Source organism: Pseudorca crassidens, chromosome 4, assembly GCF_039906515.1.
Source record: "Pseudorca crassidens isolate mPseCra1 chromosome 4, mPseCra1.hap1, whole genome shotgun sequence".
NCBI lineage: Eukaryota > Metazoa > Chordata > Mammalia > Artiodactyla > Delphinidae > Pseudorca > Pseudorca crassidens.
The window spans coordinates 83,410,363-83,430,561 of record NC_090299.1 but is presented as its reverse complement, the minus strand read 5'-3'; the positions used below and the strand labels follow the sequence as shown (position 1 = coordinate 83,430,561).

The 20,199-nt window shown below is 35.5% G+C and overlaps 1 protein-coding gene across 9 annotated transcripts in view; it reads left to right on the top strand.

The window, feature by feature from the left end:
* EPHA5 (EPH receptor A5) overlaps positions 1–20,199 on the top strand; it is a 330,826-nt gene that overhangs the window by 149,277 nt on the left and 161,350 nt on the right. Inside the window, exon 6 of one of the 9 annotated variants that reach the window (XM_067736170.1) lies at positions 8,686–12,732. The exons of the other annotated variants lie outside the window; for them this stretch is intronic. Coding sequence (XP_067592271.1) covers positions 8,686–8,690 — 5 coding nt within the window. The 3' untranslated portion in view covers positions 8,691–12,732. Of the gene's footprint in view, positions 1–8,685; positions 12,733–20,199 lie in introns of those variants that run through there. 9 annotated transcript variants of the gene reach the window in all.

The window sequence follows — 20,199 nt, the reverse complement described above, 5'->3', positions numbered from 1 at the left end:
ACTGTACAACCACCATACATGTGAAGATACATCTATATGCCATATGAAGATCTTGGAAATATTAGGGAGTAATTATTAAGGAGTAGGGAAAATAGTTCTGCTTGAACTACTAATTCCCCTAAATTTTCCCCTCAAATATTTGATTTTAAGTAAACAATATAGAAGAATTATTTTCTGTTAAAATAAAAACCAAAGATAAACTATGGCTGAATTAATAACTCATTATGTGGCAAGAGTCATTCAAAGCCTATGAGTAACTTATAACTTGTTTTTGTCAACAACAAGTACATGGGCGGAAAGAGACATTAAATGTAACTTTCCTTCTATTTTTTGGCCAAAACTCTCAGTCCAAGGGCGTAAGCTTGTTACCTTATAATTACCTCAGGTGGGCTTTTGTGGGTGAGGACATCTTTGCCGGTAGAGCTCACAATGCAATAGGATGTGTTTGACTGAATCGAATCAGACTTAATTCATATAATGTTAGTATAAGTTTGTAGGTGGTGGAATGATCTGGTTGACAAGAGAATGCTGTTGGTAATCAAGTTTTGCCCAAAATAATTAGAATTATTGGATGTGTCAGGTAAATGACGTGGTTATCTCTTGAGAATAAGAAAAAGAAAACACATGCCATTGAGTTCATAGTTATTTTTGAGTGATAAAACTGAAGAAAACATTCAAAAGTGGCCCAGATAATATACAGGTATGTGCGTAATTCACTAAGAATCATTCTAAGCACTCTAGATGTTCTCATCCATGTTGAATACATGCCAATAGCATTTTTTTATTCCATGAGAAAAAACACGGTACACGTATACACCACCGTCCTCAGTGAATCCTTTATATTTTCTCCATTTACTCCCTAACCTAAGGTTGAACTAATAAAAGTGCTAAAAAGAGCTAGACAAAAATAGTGAAAGTTAGGTTTTCCTTCAGTATAGACTCAGCTTCTGGCAATACTAGTATATGTGGATTTTCCATCGCAGTGCTCTGTGAATGTGAACTGCCTTCCCACATCAGAAAAATACTGGCATTAAACATTTGATTTCAGACTTCATATGCAACGTCTTTCAAGCTTACTTGGTTCTACCTGTGAATCTTTCATTAACATATTGAAAGCATATTGAACAATCATTAAGAGTTCTATCCCTTTGGGAGGACATTTTCTAAGCTTGCATAACTTTCTTTGAAAGATATTTCTCTGATGAACTAGATGTAAGAAATGACCGTTTATTTTTTAAATGATGTTATTAATAAATGTTTGGTCTAGTTGTCTTTGACTTGCTGGCCTGTTAGGACTGCAAAGTGTGTTTTTTGTTTTTTCAACTATAAATACCTTAAATACCAAGAAAGAATAATTTTTATCCAGCTGTTCAAAGCATGGCTTTCATGTAAAACAAACATTTGTATTCAGAGCAGAAACTTTTGGTTGCTGCTTCTTTTCCCCAAGTTCTCAGAGTACACATAGTGTAAAATCACCACAAAACTACCCCAAAAAAAATCAAAATAAGAAGGGAGATTTTCGCAGTATCTGACATTTCAGACCAACTAAGTCTCAATTTCCACAAAAATTATTAACTTCAAGTAGCTCCTAAAAGCTCTTAGATTCAATGCCACTATGCTGGACATTTATCAAGTACCATCATTATAGAAAGTGGGCTGTAGTAGTTGGTTTTAATGTCTGAATTTTTCTTCAGCATTAAATTGAAGAAAGTTATCTGTACCATATGCGGTTTTTATATAAAACTTCTTTCAGCAGATTCCAACATTAGTTTTATTCTCCTCTAAGGAGTGTTTTTTGAGAAATGCATTTGTTTCTTAATTGATTTATCTCAACTTTATAATTTTTTGTCATTTTCTGATTGATTTATATTTGTGACAAGAATGTGATATATGAACTGTCCAGATTCAAAATTATATTCAACAAGTACAAGAAGAAAAAAAATAGTAATTTTTTCAAGATGAGAATCGTGCATTAAGCTAGAAACTGAAACTGATTAGGTAACCCTGGCTCAGTCTATAAAAGGAAATAATGATTTCGTGCTGAGGATAGTGATTAAATGATTAATTTATGGATGTTTATACAGCATTTAAGACATTTTTCCAGCTATTAAATCATTATGGAGTCTAGCATCTTGCTTTTGCGAGTTGCCTGAATTCAAATGATACTATTTTTGCATGTAATTTAATAGTCAAGTCAAAAGATGAAGTTTTAAGAAAAGCTAAATACTATAATTAGTTGGAATTTATGGGCCTTGTAAAATGCAGCATAAGTACTTAGGTTGACAAGGAAAGAATTACAGAGTTATTGCGGGGATTATCATGGTCAAGAAATATAAACACATATGAAGGGGGAAACTGAGGAAAAAAAGTAATTTACAAATGGACTTGTGGACACAGGGTGGGGGGAGGGGGAAGCTGGGGCAAAGTGAGAGTAGCATCGAAATATATATACACTACCAAATGTAAAATAGATAGCTAGTGGGAAGCAGCAATATAGCACAGGGAGATCAGCTTGATGCTTTGCGACGACCTAGAGGGGTAGGTTAGGGATGGTTGGAGGGAGGCTTAAGAGGGAGGGGATATGTATGCATATGGCTGATTCACTTTGTTGTACAAGAGAAACTAACACAGTATTGTGAAGCAATTATACTGCAATAAAGATGTATTAAAAAAGACAAAAAGGTAAAAGAACAGTGTGAGAAGGGGAAAGTGATAGGAAAATACTGCGTTGGCCAAAAGATTCATTCGGGTTTTTCCGTAACATCTCACGGAAATGTGAATACTTTAATCACATAAAGAACTCTAATAGTCAAATTGCAAAGTGGATAAAATAATGGATATACAAGCCGTGCTTTATTAAACTCAAACTTAGAAAAGGAATAAAATTCATTGAGCTCCTCCAGTTTTCTAGTGTTTTTGTCTTTCTATGCAGTGCCTTGTTTTAAAAAATTGATGTACATTTAGTAATTTTTCTTTATAGAGAAAAGCATTTAGATTATTTACATGACAATGCTTCTGTTGTTCTCTCCTGTTGTTCTTCTGTTTTATTATTTTAGGGCAACTAAAAGTATATATCTGCTAGATAGATGGATAGATGGAGGGTGATATATCAACATAGGATGAAAATTAAAAATCCCATTGAAGCAGTTATTTTAAATGTTTCATTAACTGCTTACAAAAGAGTGTGCATTTATGATGCTCTTCTATAAACATATTTTAAAAATTTTTACTTTAAAATAATTTTGCACTAGGCATACTTTATCAAGAATTAAATCATAAAGCTCTTTTAATATATGCAAATGTATATTTTATCCCTAGAAAGAATAAGCTCATTCTAACTGAAAAACCAAAAGTATTAACACTTTAATTTGCAAAGGTACAGAATCTTAATTCTGAGCTGAAATAGACCAAATTTTAATTGTTTTGAAATAGTCTTAGACTCTTGGACTTTTTCCTCAGAGCACTTGATTAACATGATATGAGTAGCAAAGTGCAACAAACACTTTGGAGGGAATGTCCCAACCTGTCCCAGACTATCAGAAATATCACTAAGAAATGTGATTACTGTATTTCGAAGGGTTTTATTTCTTGGTTCTTCCAAAGGTGTCTGGGGGACATGATAATCCCATTTCATCAAGTACTTTCAATTTGATGCCATTCATGTAGTTGTCCAGCATGATGTCTCACAGGATGTGGAGATGATCAGGGTTCCTGAGACTAAATTATGCTGTAGAGTTGGAAATTTAAGAGAATGCTGAATTGAGATGGTAAAAGTACATAGTTGTTCCTGAGAAGAGGGCAACAAATGTTTTCTGTTGGTCTCTATTGATTGAGATGTTAAAAAAAATGTTCATTGTCACTTGCTAGATTATTACTATAGTCATTCTGAGAGTCCTTGTTGATTTTCTTCAGTGGAGAGAACTTATTGGCTGTATTTGTAATCACCACTTGATTAAATGTATTGTTGTTTGCCAGGATTAGTTTGTCTTCTATACAGATTAAACAGGTAATTTAAATCGGCATGTTGGTAATCCCCACTCTTTATTCCTTTATTTTTTATGGTGACACTAATTGCTGCATTCCCCCCATGGATCCACTAAAGGTGTGTGTTTACTCTTTTGGCAGGAGGGAGATGCTTTAGTTTGGTCATTACTACAGTTTTACAGCTTTTACTGCATGAGCCTCAGAGACAAAGAGACATTTCTTCCAGTTGAAGAGAAAGTCTTCCAAATATACACCAGTAACCTGGTGAAATAATCAAAGAATTGAATGTGCCAGTTGTAATATGGGCTCAGGACAAAATCTCATTCATCACATTACCATCATAGCCTCCACTCAGATCAGGGTTTCTTGGTATTCCGGATTCACTTGGATTAGTGTTAGCTCAGAGGCAGTTTTCTATAATTTGTGGAATCTATATTCTATACCCTAGTTTGTAAATATAAATTTAGATCCAGAAATCTACATTTTATAATCTGGGCGGTAACACCCCCCCCTCCCACTTACCTAGAAATGGCCAGAGATTCGTCTCAGATAAACTGAGAAGGAAAATGTATAATGTTAACGTATGTTACTATTGCACAGTCCTTCTTAAGGACAGTCAACTTTCTCTTCTTATTTAGGGGTTATAGGGTAAGTAGACTAAATCAGGTCTAGGAATTCGTGAGAGACCATGACTAACTAGGTCACTAAAGTTTGATTTGTATTTCTCAGACCTTCATATCATTAGTGGTACAGATCAAATGGCCCATTATTTCAGTCGCTAAATGCCATCGTACTAGACTTTTTCCATTCACATCTGCTGCCTATAATGAAATCTGTTCCCACTTTCCTTCTAGTGGTAAAGTGCTACTACTTGGCCTCTGCCATACCTGAACCCTAAAGAAATCAAGAAATCATTTCACTGCATCTTCAACCTCTGTGTTCTCAAGTATAGAGAACAGAAATTTTAGAGATTTTATTTATAAAAGTGGCACTGTCCTCATCAATTTATTTCTCATCATTATGGTAATGAAATTGTCTTCTGGGTCCTTTCTGAAGATGTAATTAGTGGATAGTTTCATAGGTCTTGGAAAATAAATCCACTTTAACATTCCTATTTCAGTAGGTCATTTAATCCCTTCTTCTACATTAAAACAAGGAATTCCCAGTATCTGAACTTTATTTAAAAACTTAGCCCACCTTTCAGTCCAGATTTTGGTCAACTAATTGAAGAAGCATTTAACACTTGTGATAGCTACCTGGAGAATGACACTGGATCCAGAATCTCTAATCATGCATTTATACCAGCTTGAATGAAATTGTTTCTCGTTTCTCTGTAAGGAACACATAGAATCCATTTTCACACATATTTCCTATGCTTTTGAAGATTTAAGTTACAGAATCTTGTGAGACTCATATTCAAGGAGCTTCTTGTCTCCAGTATTGACCAGGTAGTTGGCTGCCAAGAGGATGTTGGGATCTTGAGTTCAAATGGAGTAATAAGTTTGAGCAGGAAGACAAGTACTTCCTTCTATCAGTTAATGATCTTAGATAAGGTATTGAAGACATGAAGGAACAGCTTCTTCAGTGAAGTGTGGGACAGCTTAATGGTAGCAGGAGAGACTCAATAAGATTTAGAAGTTGAGAATATTTTGAATCATCTGTATTCTCCTACATATCCACATTCCAATGCTCAGGGTTTCACTCTTTTTTTCCGGTCAGTGGCCTCATTTTCTCATAAGACAAGGCAATAAAGTCAATCATTTTAGCAGTTCAGGAATTCTGTGGGATAATACTTGTTTTTGATGTGCAGTTCTGTCATCCTTTTCACCGTTAAGAGGACGTGAGTTACGGCATGGAGACTCTCTGATCATCTAAATATGACTTGAGCAGATAATTTAAACTTTAAGAAGCTAATTTTGTTTCTTTAAATTCTGCAGTGCAGTTAGACACAGGCTATCCTTCCTATATTTCTTATATTTCTCATGCTTTTATGGTACTAAAACAGATGGAATTTGGTCACCAAAAATATTATCCTCAAGAATCACTTTATTTGAGGTGACCAGAGGTGATAAGACATATGCCCCGTGTTGTTAGATTACCATCCTTTAAAACTACATAGGTTCTTGCTACAGTGAAATTCAACCAGTCAAACCACTGGTCCATCCCCATTCCTTTAAAAGACTGTTGCCTGCGACACTTCTCTTTGGGGAACATTTTTTGGTTTTAATGTCTATTTTCTTAGTTGCAAACAAAATTTCCTCTGGTATAAACAGAAAAGCCCTTTAATAAAAGGTATTAGTGGCTTATACAATCATTGAGAAAAATAGATTCAAAGATTAGAGGCAAGTTTCAGGAGAAATGCCCAGTACTCTACCAGAGATCTGGCCTGATGAAGCGAAACATTGCCACTGCAGCTGTCAAGCAATAAATGGCAGGCACTTTACTTTATTGCAGTTGCTGCTGCCATTAGTAGCATTGCTATTTCGGAATCTCAAATTGAAGCTACTGAAAAATCTTCAGATTTGCCACCATATTCAAACTATGATATCCAATGAATTTGTTCGAATTTGAATGAAAATTTCTACATAAAATTGTTAAGCAAGTTATCTCCATTATTTTGAAAAAATCTGTTTTTTCAAGTAATTAAGGTTTGTTCATCCTATCTATCTTTCTCTTTTTCTTCCTCCCTTCCCCCTTTCTTCCTTCTTTCTTTCCTTTATTCTTTCTTCCCTTCATTCTGTATTTTCTTTGTATTTCAGATGATGTGAGTTGAGTTAATAATATGCCTTAACTCATGGCACATTACCATCTTTGAGCTATGCAAGGTCCTCACCTGGTTTATATATTTTCTTATGTACTGCTTTTATCCCAAATCCATTTTCCTAAACAGCAGCCTTTTCATGGATTGTTTATTTCTATTCATAGGTATTCTTATTAAAAGTTTATTTAGCATTGGATGCATGTGTTTTTAATTTCATGTAATCGTTATGTTAAATATCTCATTCTGACTACTAAATTTTTCACCACAATCAAAATATTTTGTAGATCCACTTATATTGCTTTTGGCCATCTAATGTGCTGCTTATAACTGTCTTACGTCCACTGCACTTTACACACTAATTCACCCAGGGACAGAGACCCAGATCCTTTGACTACCCAATCTGTGGGCATTCTTTATTCAATTTAAAGCCCTAATATAGTGATTTTCATTCAGTATACCCAAATTTTATTTTATAAGAAAGGAAAAAAACTCAATAAAACTGTAGGTCACATTTTCAGTTCTTTTCCAATTTCCCTACACAGTGTACCTAATATAATTTCATTGTCTTTGAAATAAAATACACAGAGTAGAAACTGTGTGCATGTGTGTGCATGCACGTTTAATCTGTTACACAGAGCAGCAAATTAGTGTGTTGGTTAAAGATCTAGACTGTGAAGCCAGACTTTCTGTTTTCCATGCTCTCTCTGCCACTTACTAGCTATGAGACATGGTAAGTTACTGAAACCTTCCAGAATCTCAGTTTATCCACTTGTAAAATGGAAAAAAAAAATAGTATCTATAACATTGGATGGTTGTGAGAATTAAATGAGTTAATATCTATAAAACAGAGTAATGCTTAGCACATAATAAGGTATTGATAAATGTTACTATAGTAGTATTTAAGAAACTTTTCAGTAGTATTCCAAATAGTGTGAGTTCATAGAAGAAACTATGAGATAAATAGCTTTTAGACTTTATGAGTATTATATAGACAAACTCATTGGTGAAGTAAAATAAAAAGAAAAAAATCAAAAGTGAAAAATAATATATAGAATCAGTGATCCTACAGGTAACAAAAGCAACTGCTTCAAGTTTGGAGGAGTAAACTGAGATTTCATTTTCCAGTGGTGACTCTATCTTCAATGATTTCTTAAAACACTGAGTTTTATATTGGCATTGAAGTTTTTCAATTCAATAAAATATCCACAGCAATAACATAAAGAAACAAGAGAATAACAGCATCAAAGTAAGAGCAAAAAGGGGGAAAATACTTTGTGTATAGAAAATAGTCATAATTTTCATTTTCATCAAAATGTATTTGGAAAAATACAAATTTTGTTAGCTACATCATTTTTGTTTGTGGACAAATATTAATTTGTCAATTATTGAAGTTTCTAAGGAAATATATCTAGAGACAAATGTTTTGTTTAATTACATATCATGAATATCTGTACATTGGCCTCATACTACCAACAAAAATCTTTTAATTTTGCCAATTGAAGCTGCCCATCCACATCAAAACTTGGCTTAAGTGAGGCACAAGTTCTGAGCTTTTCCTATACCTATTTGCTGTTTTGAAAACATAGTTCAAAAATGAGACACTAATCTGATGAATTTCTCCATAATTCATCTCTAGTGTATTTAATAAGGATTAGCAGATGGGGTGGAATATTTTTAGAAATCCTCAAAATACTTGTCTGGTTTACTGACAAGAATCTTCCTAGAGACTTCTCTGGTTTCTAAAAGAGACTTCAGGGACTTCTGTTCCTTCTTTTTTTTCCTTTCTACCTACTGTGGTACCAATAACAGAGACTATGATGGCTAGCATGTTTCAGCACTTAGTGTGTGCACATTGCTATGCGAAGAACTTTATTTGCATTTTCTTATTTGATTCTAGCAATATCTTCATGACATAATATTATTATTATTCCCATTTTTAGGATGAAGAAACTGAAGTTTAAAGATCTGAAGTGATTTGCCCAAGGTCACAAATCTAGTAAGTGAGGGAATAGGAATCCAAACCATGAAATTCTTACTCTAGAGCTACTGTGCTCTGAATCACTAGTAAATATTGCTGTTTCCTCTGCCTGAAGCCTATTTCTTACATCATTGTCCTAGATAGCTCAGTCTTCAGATCTGCTTAAATCTCTGCTTCCATAAGAAAGTTTGCTCTGCTCTCCAGTTTGGGCTTGCCTCTCTAAGGTAACTTGGAGCACAGGCAGTGTAACTATTTGCTTTCTTATCTATTTTTCTGGAATCTTCCCCTGGGGATCACAATAATGCCTGGAACCTGTGCTTCTTAAAATATTACCTAAAATAATGAGTTCAATTGTTTCTCTATTATTTGAATTAATGTTATAATTTCAGTTACTGGTGAGATGTGTAACGTGTTTCTAAATTTTTTGTAATTCTTCAAACAATTACGTGCTAAGGTTTTGTTTTCTTATTTCTGTTGAGTGCCTCTCCCAAGCCCCTCTCTTTTAAATTCAGGATCTAGACACAGAGCCTTAATTGTAATTTATAAGTTTAGGTTTTCTGGAACTCTGAAATCAGACATTATTATTTAAGGTCTACTGCTTAGCTGGCCTTCCTACTTTCTTAATATCTATTTCTTTAGACACTCTAATCTTGACAAAAGGATTCACTGCAATTGACTGAACTCATTCCAGAGAGGAGTTTTGTATAATGATTACGGTGCTATTTAAGAGCAATGCATAGTGTTTTCAATCTATAGTGTGTTTATGAGTTACTTACTCATGAGCTGCACACTCTGCATTTATGGTTCATTATATCCAAGGGAGGGCCCGAGAATCTGCATATTTTAACACACACACACACACACACACACACACAGTGATTCTGCTGCATGGTGTGTTTAGCCCACATTTTGAGAAAAATTACACTTGCAGGAGGTTATGATATTTGTTTCCTGTCCCTTCTCTCTAGGGGAATGGTGACAACGCTTAATCAGGTTTGCTTGATGTTGCTTTTCTCAAAAGCTCTTTACCTGCTGATTTCTGTTTTTGCGCCAACAATGATTTTGTTAATACTATTTTCTTTCTTTCTAATGTGGGTACTCTATTCTGCCTACTGCTCACCTGGAAGCTAGTTTTAAACTCTGCTCTTTTATGTAATTCTGGTTGCAAACTCACTCCCTATTTAACAGAAACATGGTCAAAAATCCATTTCAAGTGTGAACCGTCATGTGGTTCAGTTCAGAATCAGAGCAACTCACTCAGCATTTGAACTGTTCAATCATTCATCTCATTGGCATGTATGCTGTGAACTTATTTGTGTAAAGATGCCTATTGTAAATTGATATGCATAGAATATCAAGTTGTTTAAAACCTCACTCTGAAGTGCTGTTGCTCTCTAGTCCTTGAGAACAAAGTTCTGAAAGCATTCCCAGTGACCTGGCATCATGTAAAGCTTCTTAGTGTGCTCTTTAGATGTAGCATAATACAGATGTGAAATCATGTTTAAATCAAGCATATCCATGAGTCCTCTATTAGGTTCTAAATGAAGTTTACTTAGAATACTGAAATGTTTTTTGTACAGCATGTCGAAATGATTTGTTCATGTGATTTTCTTGAAATTAACTGCCATTCATTCAAACATCAAGTATTTATTCAGCACCTCCTGCGTTCATCATATGCTACTGAGCATTCTGAAAGATACAAAAGCAGCTGAAGTACTCCATCCTACTCCAACCTTAGAAGTTTTTATTTTCTTGCTAAAGAATTAACTAATTGAAGAATAAAGTCTAATAAAATAAAACAGTTAGAAGAGAACTAATGACAGAGTATTAAGCACAGCAGCAATAGCATCAAATTCATTATCTTTGGATGACGATATGGATTGACTTGTTGACTTCACATTGTTTTTCTCTGTATTTTGCTTCCTTTATCACACATACATGTCTGTAGAGGCATTTATTCAAATCCACTTAGGATATACAGTTGCATCTATTAAAAATAGATGATACACCATTTTGTAACTGCCCTTACATCTATTTCAATAGTCATGCCTTGTTTGGGGAACATCAATACCAGAGTGATCAATCTTTGCTGATAATGACCTATTATTGAATGATCTATTAACACAAAATGAAGTGACAAAAATTATCTTGAGATTATTTGACTATTGGGATAATTTTAATTTATTCTGTTATATCTAATTTTATTAATATTTGACAGTCCATTTAATACATTATTGGAATTCAGTCAGAGCAAATTACCTATTTGTAGCTTGGCACACAAACACCAATATCTTCTTTGTCAAAACAAGCATCTAGCTTGAAGAATGTGTTTGAAGATGTGAAATGTTTTCCATTAAACAAAATATGCTTGCAGTGCTGGCTTTTTGATCTCACTTTTTACAAATTTTCTTCCATTAGTAAGAAAAGAGAGCCTAGATTATTGAATCTTCAAGCCTAAAAGGCCTGAGGATAAGACCTGTACTGCAAACCGATGCTTAAACTACAATTCGAGCAATGATTTCCCTTAGGCTTGTGGTAGAGAACCAAATACAAATACAGTATTATTCCAAACAGTGCAGTTTCTCTGCTTTAATTACATCTATGTATTTAAAGTATATGAATTTAGAGGGTGTCTATCTATTTTTTAAACAATCTTTATTTTTCCCTAATAAAACAGTAAATGACATTTGAAGATGAAAACTTTCATTATCCTATAAATTACTAACCTTTCAAGTTATAATTTCTGTCATCAACAGTATACTCATATTAATAAGACTTTACTTGTTATTACTTATACTTAATTAACCATTTATACACTATACATATAGAAAGAAATAGTTCTATTTCAGAAAAAAAACCTTTGTTTGTAGAGAGTAAATTAGTAGTGTTTTTAAGTTATTGGTAGTAATGGGAATGGTGGTTGCAGTTTAGCAGTGTGGGTTTCTCCTATTCCGGTTTACAAGGCCAGGGTATTTTGTTATACTACAAAGACTCTTCACTTTAGGAGTTTATTTTCGATAAGACTAGTTACTGGTATTAACACTAGGATTAAGAGAAAATATAAGATGGATGCTATTTGGCCTACAATTATGTATGGGTGTTCTACGGGTTGGCCTCCAATTCATGTTAGAGTTAGGAGATCTGCGGCTAGTACTCAGAATAAGAGTTGGCTGAAGGGTCAGAATATTATGCTTCATTGTTTAGATGTGTGTAGTATTGGGATGAATATTAGAACAAGGATTGAGAATAGTAGTGCTAAAACTCCTCCTAGTTTGTTGGGAATTGATCGTAGGATTGCGTATGCAAATAGAAAATATCACTTATCTGCAGGGGATACATTCCAAGACCCCCAGTGGATGCCTGAAACCTTGGATAATATGGAACCCTATACATCAGTGGTCCCTACCTTTTTGGCACCAGGGACCGGTTTTGTGGAAGACAGTTTTTCCATGGACGGTGGAGGGGGGGTGTGAGCGGTAATGTGAGCAATGGTTCAGGCAGTAATGTGAGTGATGGGGACTGGCAGATGAAGCTTTGCTGGCTCACCTGCCACTCACCTCCTGCTGTGTGGCTCAGTTCCTAACAGGTTGCGGACCAGTAGAGGTCTGTGAACGGGGTTGGTGACCTGTGCTATACATATATACTATGTTTTTCCCTATATATTAATATATACATAAGTTAGGCACAGCAAGGGATTAACAGTGATAACTAATAATAAAATAGAACAATTGTAACAATATACTGTAATAAAATTTATGTCAATGTGGTCTCTTTCTCTCAAAATGTCTTTTTGTACTGTACTCACCTTTTTTCTTCTTGTGACGATGTGAGTTGATAAAATGCCTATCTGATGACATAAAATGAATGACCTTGGCATTGTGACATAGTGCTAGGCTGCTATTGACATTCTGATGATTTGTCAGAAGGAAGATCATCTGCTTCAGGTGGTCCTGGATCATTGAGCCATGAAGAAATGGATTTTTGGATGCCAGGAGCAGAGGATGTTGATGGTTGGGGATCCTAGGTGGGATGGAGCGGGTCAATGTGAGATTTTATCACATTACTCAGAACAATAGGCAATTTAAAACTTATGCTTGGCTCGTGGGTGGGGCCTATGGGGGTGGGGAGCCAGGAGGAGGAAGTTCCTGGGGGCCGTGGGGACAGTGTACACACCGCGAGGCAGTTGTCAGCGCTCGTCTGAGGCAGAGGCATCACCGCGCTGGACCTGAGCGTCATGCACAACAAAGGATAGCCCTCACACACATTACAGCCTTTCCACTAGGTGACCGAGTTGTATTTCCTTTTAAGTCTTGTGGATCTTCTGTTGGAAGCCATTTCTTCAAGTGTTTCTTTCTTGACGGTTGCCTCTCTTCACACCCCTGAGCATTTGCCTTTAAAAGTAGTTCAGGAGAGGGGGAAGATGGCGGAAGAATAAGACACGGAGATCACTTTCCTCCCCACAAATACATTAGATATACATCTACATGTGGAACAACTCCTACAGAACACCCATTGAACACTCCCCAAAGGCAAGAAACTCCCCACATACCTGGTCTGAGCCATGTGGATGAGAGGCTGTTTGTGCTGCAGCCAGGAGTCAGTGCTGTGCCTCTGAGGAGGGAGACCCAACTTCAGGACACTGGTCCACAAGAGACCTCCCAGCTCCATGTAATATCAAATGGTGAAAATCTCCCAGAGAGCTCCATCTCAACAGCAACACCCAGCTTCACTCAATGACCAACAAGCTACAGTGCTGGACACCCTATGCCAAACAACTAGCAAGACAGGAACACAACCCCATCCATTAGCAGACAGGCTGCCTAAAACCATAATAAGGCCACAGACATCCCAAAACACACCACCAGACGTGGACGTGCCCACCAGAAAGATAAGATCCAACCTTACCCACCAGAACACAGGCACTAGTCCCCTCCACCAGGAAGCCTACAAAACACACTGAACCAACTTTAACCACGGAAGACAGACACCAAAAAAATGGGAACTATGAACCTGCAGCCTGCAAAAAGGAGACCCCAAACACAGTAAGATAATCAAAATGAGAAGACACAAAAACACACAGCAGATGAAAGAGTGAGATAAAAACCCACCGGACCTAACAAATGAGGAGGAAATAGGTGGCCTACCTGAAAAAGAATTCAGAATAATGATAGTAAAGATGATCCAAAATCTTGGAAATAGAATGGACAAAATGCAAGAAACATTTAACAAGGACCTAGAAGAACTAAAGAGGAAACAAGCAATGATGAACAACACAATAAATGAAATTAAAAATACTCTAGAAGGGATCAATAGCAGAATAACTGAGGCAGAAGAATGGATAAGTGACCTGGAAGATAAAACAGTGGAAATAACTACTGCAGAGCAGAATAAAGAAAAAAGAATGAAAAGAACTGAGGACAGTCTCAGAGACCTCTGGGAAAACATTAAACACACCAACATTCGAACTATAGGGGTCCAAGAAGAAGAAGAGAAAAAGAAAGGGACTGAGAAAATATTTGAAGAGATTATAGTTGAAAACTTCCCTAATATGGGAAAGGAAATAGTTAATCAAGTCCAGGAAGCACAGAGAGTCCCATACAGCATAAATCCAAGGAGAAACACGCCAAGACACATATTAATCAAACTGTCAAAAATTAAATACAAAGAAAACATATTAAGAGCAGCAAGAGAAAAACAACAAATAACACACAAGGGAATCCCCATAAGGTTAACAGCTGATCTTTCAGCAGAAACTCTGCAAGCCAGAAGGGACTGGCAGGACATATTTAAAGTGATGAAGGAGAAGAACCTACAACCAAGATTACTCTACCCAGCAAGGATCTCATTCAGATTTGATGGAGAAATTAAAACCTTTACAGACAAGCAAAAGCTGAGAGAGTTCAGCACCACCAAACCAGCTTTACAACAACTGCTAAAGGAACTTCTCTAGGCAAGAACCACAAGAGAAGGAAAAGACCTACAATAATGAACCCAAAACAATTAAGAAAATGGGAATAGGAACATCCATATTGATAATTACCTTAAATGTAAATGGACTAAATGCTCCCACCAAAAGACACGGACTGGCTGAATGGATAGAAAAACAAGACCCATATATATGCTGTCTACAAGAGACCCACTTGAGACCTAGGGAAACATACAGACTGAAAGTGAAGGTATGGAAAAAGATATTCCATGCAAATGAAAACCAAAAGAAAGCTGGAGTAGCAATTCTCCTATCAGACAAAATAGACTTTAAAATAAAGACTATGAGAAGAGAAAAAGAAGGACACTACATAATGATCAAGGGATTGATCCAAGAAGATATAACAATTGTAAATATTTATGCACCCAACATAGGAGCACCTCAATACATAAGGCAAATACTAACAGCCATAAAAGAGGAAATTGACAGTAACACTTTCATAGTACGGGACTTTAACACCCCACTTTCACCAATGGACAGATCATCCAAAATGAAAATAAATAAGGAAACAGAAGCTTTAAATGATACATTAAAAAAGATGGACTTAATTGATATTTATAGGACATTCCATCCAAAAGCAACAGAATACACATTTTTCTCAAGTGCTCATGGAACATTCTCCAGGATAGATCATATCTTGGGTCAGAAATCAAGCCTTGGTAAATTTAAGAAAATTGAAATCATATCAAATATCTTTTCTGACCACAATGCTATGAGACTAGATGTCAATTACAGGAAAAGATCTGAAAAAATACAAACACATGGAGGCTAAACAATACACTACTTAATAACGAAGTGATCACTGAAGAAATCAAAGAGGAAATCAAAAAATACCTAGAAACAAATGACAATGGAGACACGATGACCCAAAACCTATGGGATGCAGCAAAAGCAGTTCTAAGAAGGAAGTTTATAGCAATACAATCCTACCTTAAGAAACAGGAAACATCTCAAATAAACAACCTAACCTTTCACCTAAAGCAATTAGAGAAAGAAGAACAAAAAACCCAAGTTAGCAGAAGGAAAGAAACCATGAAAATCAGATCAGAAATAAATGAAAAAGAAATGAAGGATATGATAGCAAAGATCAATAAAACTAAAAGCTGGTTCTTTGAGAAGATAAACAAAATTGATAAACCATTAGCCAGACTCATCAAGAAAAAAGGGAGAAGACTCAAATCAATAGAATTAGAAATGAAAAAGGAGAAGTAACAACTGACACTGCAGAAATACAAAAGATGATGAGAGATTACTACAAGCAACTCTATGCCAATAAAATGGACAACCTGGAAGAAATGGACAAATTCTTAGAAATGCACAACCTGCCAAGACTGAATCAGGAAGAAATAGAAAATATGAACAGACCAATCACAAGCACTGAAATTGAAACTGTGATTAAAAATCTTCCAATAAACAAAAGCCCAGGTGCAGATGGCTTCACAGGCGAATTCTATCAAACATTTAGAGAAGAGCTAACACCTATCCTTCTCAAACTGTTCCAAAATATAGCAGAGGGAGGAACACTCCCAAACTCATTCTACAAGGCCACCGTCACCCTGATACGAAAACCAGACAAGGATGTCACAAAGAAAGAAAACTACAGGCCAATATCACTGATGAACATGGATGCAAAAATCCTCAACAAAATACTAGCAAACAGAATCCAGCAGCACATTAAAAGGATCATACACCATGATCAAGTGGGGTTTATTCCAGTAATGCAGTGATTCTTCAATATACGCAAATCAATCAACGTGATACACCATATTAACAAATTGAAGGAGAAAAACCATATGATCATCTCAATAGATGCAGAGAAAGCTTTTGACAAAATTCAACACCCATTTATGATAAAAACCCTGCAGAAAGTAGGCATAGAGGGAACTTTCCTCAACATAATAAAGGCCATATGTGACAAACCCACAGCCAACATCGTCCTCAATGGTGAAAAACTGAAAGCATTTCCACTAAGATCAGGAACAAGACAAGGTTGCCCACTCTCACCACTCTTATTCAACATAGTTTTGGAAGTATTACCCACAGCAATCAGAGAAGAAAAAGAAATAAAAGGAATCCAAATCAGAAAAGAAGAAGTAAAGCTGTCATTGTTTGCAGATGACATGATACTATACATAGAGAATCCTAAAGATGCTACAAGAAAACTACTAGAGCTAATCAATGAATTTGATAAACTAGCAGGATACAAAATTAATGCACAGAAATCTCTGGCATTCCTATACACTAATGATGAAAAATCTGAAAGTGAAATTAAGCAAACACTCCCATTTACCACTGCAACAAAAAGAATAAAATATCTAGGAATAAACCTACCTAAGGAGACAAAAGACCTGTATGCAAAAAATTATAGGAGGCTGATGAAAGAAATTAAAGATGTTACAAATAGATGGAAAGACATACCATGTTCTTGGATTGAAAGAATCAACATTGTGAAAATGACTCTACTACCCAAAGCAATCTAACAGATTCAACGCAATCCCTATCAAACTACCACTGGCATTTTTCACAGAACTAGAACAAAAAATTTCACAATTTGTATGGAAACACAAAAGACCCCAAATAGCCAAAGCAATATTGAGAAAGAAAAACGGAGCTGGAAGAATAAAGCTCCCTGACTTCAAACTATACTACAAAGCTACAGTAATCCAGACAGTATGGTACTCGCACAAAAACAGAAATATAGATCAATGGAACAGGATAGAAAGCCCAGAGCTAAACCATGCACATATGGTCACCTTATGTTTGATAAAGGAGGCAGGAATGTACATTGGAGAAAGGACAGCCTCTTCAATAAGTGGTGCTGGGAAAACTGGACAGGTACATGTAAAAGTATGAGATTAGATCACTCTCTAACACCATACACAAAAATTAGCTCAAAATGGATTAAAGACCTAAATGTAAGGCCAGAAACTATCAAACTCTTAGAGGAAAACATAGGCAGAACACTCTATGACATAAATCACAGCAAGATCCTTTTTGACCCACCTCCTAGAGAAATGGAAATAAAAACAAAAATAAACAAATGGGACCTAATGAAACTTAAAAGCTTTTGCACAGCAAAGGAAACCATAAACAAGACCAAAAGACAAACCTCAAAATGTCAGAAAATATTTGCAAATGAAGCAACTGACAAGGGATTAATCTCCAAAATTTACAAGCAGCACATGCAGCTCAATATCAAAAAAACAAACAACCCAATCCAAAAATGGGCAGAAGACCTAAATAGACATTTCTCCAAAGAAGATACACAGATTGCCAACAGACACATGAAAGAATGCTCAACATCATTAATCATTAGAGAAATGCAAATCAAAACTACAATGAGATATCACCTCACACCGGTCAGAATGGCCATCATCAAAAAATCTAGAAACAATAAATGCTGGAGAAGGTGTGGAGAAAAGGGAACACTCTTGCAGTGCTGGTGGGAATGTGAATTGGTACAGCCACTATAGGGAGCAGTATAGAGGTTTCTTAAAAAACTACAAATAGAACTACCATATGACCCAGCAATCCTACTACTGGGCATATACCCTGAAAAAACCATAATTCAAAAAGAGTCATGTACCAAAATGTTCATTGCAGCTCTATTTACAATAGCCAGGACATGGAAACAACCTAAGTGTCCTTCATCAGATGAATGGATAAAGAAGACATGGCACATATATACAATGGAATATTACTCAGCCATAAAAGGAAACAAAATTGAGTTATTTGTAGTGAGGTGGATGGACCTAGAGTCTGTCATACAGAGTGATGTAAGTCAGAAAGAGAAAGACAAATGCCGTATCCTAACACATATATATGGAATCTAAGAAAAAAAATGTCATAAATAACCTAAGGGTAAGATGGGAATAAAGACACAGACCTACTAGAGAATGAACTTGAGGATATGGGGAGGGGGAAGTGTAAGCTGTGACAAAGCGACAGAGTGGCATGGACATATATACACTACCAAACGTAAAATAGATAGCTAGTGGGAAGGAACCACATAGCACAGGGAGAACAGCTCGGTGCTTTGTGACCACTTAGAGGGGTGGGATAGGGAGGGTGGGAGGGAGGGAGACGCAAGAGGGAAGAGATATGGGAACATATGTATATGTATAACTGATTCACTTTGTTATAAAGCAGAAACTAACACACCATTGTAAAGCAATTATACTCCAATAAAGATGTAAATAATAAATTAAAAAAATAAAATATAAAAAATAAAAGAACTGGGATGCAGAGTTAAAATAATAATAATAAAAAATAAAAGTAGTTCAGTTTTAAAAAAATAAAACTTAAGAATTGTTTATTTCTCGGATTTTCCATTTAATATTTTTGGACTGATGTTGACTGTGGGTATCTGAAACCGTGAAAAGTGAAACTGGATAAGGCTGGGGGGAGGGACTCCTCTATTTTTTTTTGTTTTGGTCCATTTTACACATTTTAAATTTACGTCTGAGGATAAAAGGACTCAAAGATTATATGAATCGTTTTACACATTTTCCAGTAAGATGCTAATATTGGTACTCTCAGAGGGAGCTAAACATTCAGTTTTTCACAGGACTTAAGTCTATTTTTCCAGGGACTTGGACTGGAAATATTAGTGGGTTGCGTCCTGAATCTATGCAATCACACACTTACATAATTGGTAAAGGATCATGTCAGGTAGTCTGACTTTTTTCTCTACTTTCTAAAGCACTACAATTATTTCTAGTCCTACCGTTACATTTTCCTTACAGAAGAAAATCTAACACTGTATGTCACTGTGCTGCTTTTGGTGGAGATAGTATTCACGAACTTGGTTATTACAAGTCAGCAGAGAAAATAAATGTTCTACTATTAAGTGTTTAGAAAATCCCTCGAAGACTTCTGCAATTACTTCCATGTGAGATGAGGTTCTTCAACTCAAAAGTATGAACTTTTAAAAGGACTAGCTGTACTGTCTTGAAAAACAACTATTGATTATTTTGTTAGCAAGTCACATCAGTGGTACAACTAGAATCTGGTTTAACAGCAATCTACCCTCCCTTAATTTTATTTGTTTTTGTCTTACTAATATGAATAATTTTTTTTCATATTTAATCAGAATCTATTTTAAATTCTTAATTAAATGCTCCTTAAACTTATTTTAAGGAAGCTGATAATAATAATGATGATTGTAGCAAAAACAGGTATCACTATGTGCCAAGTTCTAGTTTTATAGAGATATGTTAACTAAATTTCTTAGCAACATATCTAAAATCATTTTGGTGAAATTGGAAATAGAGACAGAGTTTGCCTTTTATCCCTGAATCTGGTCTTCTTTCCCAAATAACTATTAAATAGCCCTTGCATTCCTCACCTTCATCGAACCCTGGCCTTTTGTTTTGAGAAATTCAAGGTATTTCAGATTTCATCTAATCCAGCCATGGCTTTGGTGTTTTAATTATCATATACAAGAATTCTTTTCTCTTACACAATATTTTCTAAAATATGAACAACCAA